The sequence below is a fragment of the Bidens hawaiensis genome, unplaced genomic scaffold (genome assembly GCF_021521415.1).
Source record: "Bidens hawaiensis isolate Kalapana, Puna unplaced genomic scaffold, B.hawaiensis_p1.1 tig00000237_1, whole genome shotgun sequence".
In the NCBI taxonomy this organism is placed as follows: domain Eukaryota; kingdom Viridiplantae; phylum Streptophyta; class Magnoliopsida; order Asterales; family Asteraceae; genus Bidens; species Bidens hawaiensis.
The window spans coordinates 4,852,002-4,861,407 of record NW_027491021.1 but is presented as its reverse complement, the minus strand read 5'-3'; the positions used below and the strand labels follow the sequence as shown (position 1 = coordinate 4,861,407).

General features: G+C 35.6%; 1 protein-coding gene across 1 annotated transcript; it reads left to right on the top strand.

Annotated features, from left to right (window-relative positions):
- The first annotated feature begins 973 nt into the window (after positions 1 to 973).
- LOC143615596 (putative methyltransferase PMT20) lies at positions 974 to 5,439 on the top strand. Its single transcript, XM_077088712.1, has 8 exons — positions 974 to 1,290; positions 2,327 to 2,475; positions 2,575 to 2,770; positions 3,017 to 3,227; positions 3,314 to 3,614; positions 3,887 to 4,261; positions 4,492 to 4,569; positions 5,075 to 5,439. The coding sequence occupies exons 1-8, from the start codon at positions 997 to 999 to the stop codon at positions 5,289 to 5,291; spliced, it is 1,821 nt and encodes a 606-aa protein (XP_076944827.1). The 5' UTR covers positions 974 to 996; the 3' UTR covers positions 5,292 to 5,439.
- Positions 5,440 to 9,406: the final 3,967 nt, after the last annotated feature.

Sequence of the window (9,406 nt, the reverse complement as noted above, 5' to 3'; positions counted from 1 at the left end):
ATTGAAGAAAAACCGGACAGAGGTGGGAAACCAGACAGCAGGTGCAAAACCAATAACTTTTAAAGTAATCATACAATATATGTATTTATATATATATATATAGATAGATAGATACACGCATGTAGGAATACATCTGTGTGTGTGTGAGACCAGAGTTACACTTCTCACACCCCCCCCCCCTTCGTGGATTTTGTTTCTGAACATATTGATTTGAACCCTTGTGTATGGTTCACTAATTTATCTAACATTTTGCCAGGTATTTACTAGACCTCTGTTTTTTAGTGTCTTAAGAGTTCTTGCTAGATCACTTTTTTACTTTCAGTCATTTGGCAAAGAAAAATGTCAATTTTCATAGATATTTTTGTGGGGTTTGTAGTAGATCAGAATTTTGATAGATGGGTCTGTTACTATATTTCATTTTCATCTTTAATTCACTAAATCCTTGTGCATATCATTGATTCATTTCACAGTTAACTGATATGAGTCTTGGTGGGCAAAAAGAAAAAAAGCAACAACTTTTTACTTGAAAAATTCATGAGTTCCAGCTGAATTTTGACAACATTTTATTGGATTTTGTTTCAAACTATGTTATTTTTCCTAACTTGATTGACCTTTTTATTCTAGAAAATACATGGCAACTGCCAATGACCATGAATTTCATGTGATTGGTTCATAAAGGTGAATCTGACATGGACAAATGCTAATAACTAGTGAATTAGTTGCTACCAGATCTTGAATTTATTAATTTTTAATATTATTCTCCATCAATCATCAGATCTAGACTAAGTTAGATCTGTCCTTGACTTCAAGACCATAGTTTCCATATTTAGTAATATGTGACATCTTTCCATTTTTGAACCAGACATTTATTTAGATCATGTATGTTTGATATGAATCATAAACTGATAAAAGAAACACTAGTGTTTGAGGGTGTTTGATCAAGTTTGGATCTTGATTATTATTTTTGTGAACAGATTTTGTAAATCATTAGGGAATATGAAGCAAAAAGATATGCAAGATGATAAGCATGACAAGGCCGCGAGGCAAAATGATAAAACTTCAAAGGTTTTGTCAATGGGGATACTTCTTGTTGTGTTATGCGGGTTTTCATTTTATCTTGGTGGGATCTTTTGTTCTGAGAAGGATGGGTTCGTTAACGCTAAGGAAGTTGTGAAATCCGTTGAATCGCCTAAAAAGGCAGTGTCTGTTACTCCGGTCCAAGTGAAGGCAGTTTCTTTTCCCCAATGTAGTGCTGATTTACAAGATTACACGCCTTGCACGGATCCTAAGGTATTGTATTGTGTTGCAACGAGTCATTTTTAGTACATTAATAATGAGATTAGGCAAATGCATGGGTGCCAACCGTTTTGGGTTGACGGATTGAATCGTTCACCTAAAGACAACCCATATATTTATTTTATCAATACATGTAACACGAGTACGATCAATTTAACAAATTTATTAAAGCTTGTCAAACTGGTAGTAAACAAGTTGTAAAAGTGTTAAGCGGGTTGTTGAGCTACAAAAATGGATGTAACAGGTAGTAGAGGTGCACAAATCGGTTTTTTTAAAAAAACCGGTTCGGTTAATAACCGGACCGGTTTTTCTTGGCCTGGAAAAAAACCGGTTTTTAAATAACCGGACCGGTTTATTAACCGGTTTTTTTGGTGCAAAACTCGGACCGGTCTAACCGGTTAGGACCGGTTTAGAAACCGGTTAGAACCGGTTAATAACCGGTTTTTTTTAATTAACCGGTTTTTTTTTTTTAAAATAACCGGTTAATAACCGGTTTTTTTCATAATAACCGGTTTTAAAATTAACCGGTTTTTTCCATAACCGGTTCAGTAACCGGTTTTTTCTCTAGAACTTGTAACCGATATACGAACCGGTGGTTACTAAACCGGTCAAACCGGTTTTTAAATAACCGGTTTTTGTAAAAACCGGTTTTCGGTTTAAACCGTTGAACCGGTTCACCAACCGGTTTTTTTGCCCATCTCTAACAGGTAGTAAACAGGTTAGCAGGCTTATATGGTACATCGATCAGGATAGTGGTTCGACCAGTTTAATTAAACGAGACACGACCTGTGTAACACGTTTTTTTTCAAAATGTGTCAAATGGGTTGACGGGTAGTAATTGAGTTGTAAACACGTTAATTCAGGTGGCAGGCTTTAACAATGGGTTAAAAAGGTCGTAAACATATTAGTGGGTCAACGTGTTTAATTAAACTAGTTGGGGTTTGACCTGTTTAGTCAAAAGATTTAAGCCGGTCAACCCGAACATGACCCATTGTATAGAGTTTAATAATATTATGAGTTTGATCAACAGCGATGGATGAAATACGGACGAAATAGACTTACATTCATGGAACGCCACTGTCCGCCATCTTTCGACAGGAAAGAATGTTTGGTACCGCCACCCGATGGCTACAAAGAGCCGATCAGATGGCCAAAGAGCAAAAATGAATGTTGGTATAGGTAAAGTTTCCATCTTTATTAATCTTTTTCTAGTTAAACTTCGATAACATGTAATCTTGTCCATAGACTTTGGTTAAAGCTTATAAAAGTGTACTTTAGGAATGTCCCTTATGACTGGATCAACAAACAAAAATCTAACCAGCATTGGTTAAGGAAAGAAGGGGAGAAATTCTACTTCCCCGGTGGCGGTACCATGTTTCCTAACGGTGTTAGCAAGTACGTTGATTTAATGCAAAACTTAATCCCCGGAATGAAAGACGGAACTGTTCGTACCGCCATTGATACCGGTTGTGGGGTAAGTTTTCTCAGCTCAAGTTCATTTTAATTTCTTGTTTTGTTTTCCTTTTGTAACTATGTGAACAAGAATATTCACCGGACCCACTAATATCTAGGGATATTCATCTGTTCGGTTTTCGGGACCCACAAAATTAGTTAGTTATTCGGTTACAGTTACAAACCGAGTAACAATAATTCTAAAACCGACCCGACCCAAATAATAACTCGCTTCGGTTCGCTCAAATTTTGAATTTGTTTGTCCTAGGTGGCAAGTTGGGGAGGTGATTTGCTCGATCGTGGAATCCTTACAGTATCTCTTGCTCCGAGAGATAACCACGAAGCACAGGTCCAGTTCGCCCTTGAACGTGGGATTCCCGCCATTCTTGGAATCATATCAACGCAACGTCTTCCATTCCCTTCAAACTCATTCGACATGACACATTGCTCTAGATGCTTAATCCCATGGACAGAATTCGGTAATTAATTTACTTTACTTGATACCATAATCACGTGTTTGATAAAAATGCACGCGTGTTTAATAAAATGCCCCAATGACGTTCAGGTGGACTTTACCTGCTCGAAGTACACCGAATCCTCCGTCCTGGAGGATTCTGGGTCCTATCGGGCCCACCTGTAAACTACGAGAACCGATGGAGAGGTTGGAACACGACAGTTGAGGAACAAAAAACGGATTACGATAAACTACAAGAGTTATTAACTTCAATGTGCTTTAAGTTGTACAATAAAAAGGATGACATTGCAGTGTGGCAGAAAACCACGGACAATAACTGCTACAACAAACTCGATACACCCGATACCTACCCGCCCAAATGTGATGACGGGACCGAACCCGATTCAGGCTGGTACTATTTAAAGAATAGTATCTTGTACATATTTAGTAGTATTATGTAGTTTATGATCAAATACAAATAGATTTAACGTGCTAAGCATACAGATAACTAGAGTAATTATTTTTACTCTAGTTCAAAACTAGAGTAATAATAACTACTCTAGTTATTTGTAGCTTTAGTAGGTTACTTATCATTTGTACCGGATCACACCACTTATTATGTATTTAGTGTAATACTCTTTATGATCAATGAGAAGGCATCCATTACATTCCAATACTTTACAGGTACACCCCTTTAAGACCGTGTGTCGTTGTACCTGACCCGAAGAACAAAAAGTCAAGCTTGAAAACGATTGCAAAATGGCCCGAGAGGCTGCACGTGGCTCCAGAACGGGTAGGTGATGTTAGTGGGGGAAGTGATGGCACGTTTAACCATGATGATAGTAAGTGGAAGAGTCGGGTAAAGCATTACAAGAAGTTGCTTCCGGCTCTTGGAACCGATAAGATTAGAAATGTGATGGATATGAATACGGTTTATGGTGGTTTTGCTGCGGCTTTGATTGAGGATCCGCTTTGGGTCATGAATGTTGTGTCTTCGTATGCGATGAATACGCTCCCTGTGGTGTTTGATAGGGGTCTCATTGGAACTTTCCATGATTGGTAAATTTGAACAATATTATTATTAGGTCGTTACATAACTAGTGTGTCGAATATAATTAAAAAGTCGTGGGCTTTTTTTAAGTTTTTGGTAAATTAATCTGGAAGTTTTTGTTTTAGAAAAGTAGATTTTGAACAATTTTTATATTTTATCATTTTAAGCTAAGTTTCGTTAGAGAAAAAACATAACTCGGACCCTTCAATCCTAAATCTCTTGTGGTTTTATATATTAGGTGCGAGGCGTTCTCAACATATCCTCGAACATATGATCTTCTGCACGTAGACGGACTCTTCACATCTGAAAGTCATAGGTAAGCTATTGCATTTTGACTTGTGTTCTTTAGTCAATGTTTTTATAATCAGACTAGTCGCTCTGATCGATTCAGTGTCTGATTGGTCGAACCAGTTAAGTATGAAGCTATTTAATATTTTTGTCAGTTTACAGCAATAGTAAAAGTATTAATTAAACAAACTATAGGGTCTTTAGAATTAAAAATATCAATAAAATATATTTTGAAAAAAAATAATTATAAAATCGTGTCCAACCACCCAGTCTGGTTCACAGGTTCAACAGGTCTAACTGTTAACTGACCTATTCAAATGAAAACAGTTCAAATAGACTTGACCATACATGTTATGCATCCGGTTCCATGTGGACCGGTCTGGTTAAGAAAATACTGAAACAAAATTTCGTTTAGTTGACTTCACTACAAATCTGACTCTATATGTTTTTTAAGTTGACTTTGAACAACAAGTGTTAGATGATATCTACCATGTAAATGAGCTTAGTTTTCCACATTTGGCTTTTATGTGCAGGTGTGAGATGAAACACGTGTTATTGGAAATGGACCGAATCTTGAGACCAAACGGATACGCGATAATTAGGGAATCGAGCTACTTTGTGGATGCGATCGCGACAATAGCAAAAGGCATGAAATGGGGCTGTTGTAAAGAAGCCACCGAGTATGAAATAGAGACCGAGAAGGTTCTCATTTGTCAGAAGAAACTTTGGTACTCAAACCAGAGCTCGTAGTTGACTTTTGAAAGTCAAATATAGTATTTTTGCATCAACACAAGTTTAATTAAATTGCAGACAGGCACAAAATGAAATTTTTTTTGTAACAGTATTTTAAATGATTTTTTTTTAAATAATTTTTTTGTAAGGTTGAGGAAGAGAACTTGTACCAAGAAATGTTTTGTTTTCTATGTTGTATTCTGTTAAAGGTGTTAACAACAATTGTAACTTACTCTATACCAAGGAAGGTACAACTTTCAAAGGATGATGTACAAGTTATAATTGCTCGTTACAGCTTCTATAGCATGAACTAATGTTTGTTTTATTCTTAGGGGCAAAATCTTCCGGTAATAGATGTAAATAATGGTCATAGTCAACTTGGTCGATGGTCATAGCCAAGTTGCTCAATGCCTCAATTAGGAGACTTGAGTCTACAGGAGAGTTAATTTACTCTACATTGTATTTATAATTTTTACGGTGAGGAACTCAGAAATTATTTTTATAGGGGGCAGAAATTTTTTAAAGATCCTATGACTATCGCTATATAATATTTTTTTCGGTCCATGTCGGGTCGAATAAAGTCGATCCGGGTGAAAAAGGAATACGAACACTATTAATTGGACAGAGGGGGTATAACGCAACGTAGGTGATAAAACAAAATAAATAATTTAGGATATTTTTTTTATTGAATTAACAAGATAATAGAATGTTGACAACTTAAGTAACAATTTGATTATTTATGAAGTTTAGTAATTTAATTAATACTCCAGCTCCTCCAGCACGTGGACTTTCACTATTTGGGCTTTGTTTCAAAAAATCCCATGTTATACAAAATAAAACATATACTATCCCTAATAATATACTTTACCTTCGTCCTCTACATTCTCTCTACAACCAATATAGGTCTGCAGCAGCCACCACACCCCTCATTGTTCGCCGGAATATTTAATTTTCAATCAAGTCATGTCTAAGCCACGAATTGGTTCTAAAACTAGGTGGTTTCAGGGGCAATAGAATGGCTTAACCAATTTTTTTATTGGGAGGGGGGGGGGGGGGGGAACCAAGATTTTTGCTAAAAATTTACACTAATTTTTTTTTTCTAAGGGTGGCAGTTGCCTCCCTTACTCTTTACCTCAGTCCGCCTGATTTTTTAGTCATTTTATTTTGTAATAATTTTCACATGAACATCACATATTATCGGCCTAACTAAAGGATCCTATTTGGCCTAACTAGAAAATCCTATTACCATCATCACATACTACCTAATCTCCGTCTCCTACCCTATCTCGGTACTTTTTGGAAGCGAGAGAGTAAAAACAAGATTGTGAGGGGAGAGACGAGAGAGAAAGTGCGTGAGTGACGCAAAGTGGAGCAAGAGAGAAGATGTTGGAAAGTAATGAATGCCCATTTTAATGAAAACAAGAAAAAACAAACTTATTGAGAAACTCTACGTGATCTACACATATTTTATTTTGAACAAGTGATATATAAAGACAAGAACAAGGAGATAAAGAGAACCACATAAACAAATATAAACATTTGTGTAGATATTAACGAATTCACTTGCATCAATAGTTGCTATCAACTATACTCCCCGTGTAAACAATAGAGATCGACAACGTATAAACATTCCACTAACAAAATAGTCATCACATCTTCACTTTCTACCTAAATATGTAGTGATCGTCTTAATAATTTTCTCTCTAATTAAAAAGGTAGAGACCATTGCATTTTTGTTACTATGTGGAAGAAATCACACCACCATAGTTACTTTCAAGGAGTTGGTCGCCTTAGTCCATTAATAATAAAGTTAGGACACAAACTTGCATTCTGTCTTTATTCTCTTATTCTCATTCGATTTCAAAGAGTTTAGAGAACACATGAGTGTGTATTCAGATCTACTTTTAGTGTGCAGAAGAATGAATTACACAAAGTCGTTAGTGACCAGATAATGATGCTAGAATGGGATCAAACATCGATCATGCTTGATTTGTATCCACCATTTCTCAAAGACTCATATGTTGCAATAAAAGTTTTAACTTAATTCTTTATCTCATCTATGAGACAATAGACTAGCAATGTAAAATATATTTACTAACAATAGGGAAATTAATACCATTTGTTTCTATCCTAAGGATCAAAAGCTCTTAGCGGATTGCTTATATGATTGAAATCGGCCTTATTTGAGTGCATATTAAAATTCAAATACTTTTTATTGTATAGTATTTCTTTCTATATCTTTCTTTGACTTGTTTTTAATGAAACGTTCAATTTCTTTTATAGAAATTTGATTTATTATCACTTTTTGTGTGAGTTTGTATAGTTATATCACAATTAAGTATTTGATTTTACAATACACCTCAACTTTGTCTGTGCGTGTATATATCTTGGTGTAGTTGTCGTTGAGGTTGACTTGCATTACACCTTGTGTATTTGAAAAATGTATCTAATAGATCTAATGGATGATACACAATATAAATATGGATCTTTTGTTGTAAGTTTTCGATTTTAAACATTACATAGTGGATGATTGATATAGGCTTGACCATGGTATCGATCGTGGACAAGAGACACCAACCTTCGCAAATTTGCATGCTGCTTTCGTATTTGATCTATGATCGAACCATGACATCGACCATTTAGTTTGTGTAATCTTGTTTAGAGGACTTTTGTCAACGTGAATTTGTAAGGGACTGAAGTACATGTCGATATAGATTGGGTAGAGTTTACCCACTAATACATTTATACATTAAAATATGTAACATAATATATATATTGTTGAATGATAATTACAATTATAACATTATCTAATAAAATCTCTTCAAAAGAATATGTCTTAGTTATATACTTATGATTTAGGGCACATCATAGGTTAGTTGACTCGTGTATATTTTAACTACTTTCTAGAAATCATGTAACTGAACTTATTAATTTATTAAAGAAAACGGTTAAATTTGACCTAACAGATGAAAATGAAACTTAAAGAAAGTTTAATACTTAATACATGAGTATCCTTTTAACGCATAATTACATATACTTAATAATACGTTAAATTAAAGAGTTCGCCTTTTAGTGTTATACTAAAGTCAATAAAACAACACAAAACTAATTGGGTGATGAAATACCTAATAATGGGGTGAACCATCATTAACTAAAACCATCAAATCCATAACCCCACATTACCTAATAACAATCCACAATGGCGACTACAAAACTAATGAAAATTCACAATTTATTTTATATTATCCACAATATCTATAAACATTATCCCACACATGTTTTTCTCTTTTTTTTTTAATATTGAATTCTCATCTATATGATATCCATATAAAGGAGGGTAGAGGGTGTTTGGGATTTGCTTATTTAACTTCAAAAATATTTATTTAAGTGTTTGTTGACATATATAACTTTTATAAAGAGCAAAATGTGGTTTTCGTCTTTTTGGTTTGTCCAAATCTACAGTTTTAATCCAATAGTTTTAAATTTGCGATTTTCGTCTATGTGATTTCATTCCACTTACAGTTAAACCCGAATTTACTAATCCCGTTAAGTTTGGTCGTTAAACCCACAAGCGTGCACTTCAAGTAAGGGACAGTTTTGTCCTTTTTTTCCCCAAAAACACCCCCATGCCCTCATGTGAGGGAAACGAAGGGGGAAAGCTTGCTTGGCTTGCTGTAGCCCTATTTTTAGGCTTAGGCTTGGTAAGCGTAAGCTATTGTTGTAGGCTCGAGAAGGGTAGGCTCGCAGCTTCGCTCAGCAGAAGAGCCTGACTTTCTATAATTAGTCAAGCGCTAGCGCCCAACCGGGCTTTGAAGGGATAGGCAAAGGGAAGCAACAGCAACTCGAGAAAGCTCTTCCATTTGTGAGGAACCGGCCACTTCTTTATATACGTTGCCATTTGACAATCTGTCTGTGCCACGGAATCTGAGAAGGGGGGCAGCAACGTAAAAGACTGAGGGAAATGAGTTCCGATCCCGGTTTGCGAATTAGGAGTTGGGTTTATTTGGGGACAAAATGGATAAAACCGCTCCTCACTTGAGGGGCACGCTGATGGGTTTAAGTGTTTAACGACCAGACTTAACGGGGGTTAATGAATTCGGGTCTAATTACAAATTAAATCAAATCACATGAAC

What these genes read in the sequence shown, in the direction of transcription:
- LOC143615596 (XM_077088712.1), top strand. Translation starts at nt 997, where the DNA reads ATGAAGCAAAAAGATATGCAAGATGATAAGCATGACAAGGCCGCGAGG. An exon ending in ACCGAACCCGATTCAGGCTG is followed by an intron (nt 3,615 to 3,886) that starts GTACTATTTAAA and finishes AATACTTTACAG; the next exon opens with GTACACCCCTTTAAGACCGT. An exon ending in TTCACATCTGAAAGTCATAG is followed by an intron (nt 4,570 to 5,074) that starts GTAAGCTATTGC and finishes TTTTATGTGCAG; the next exon opens with GTGTGAGATGAAACACGTGT.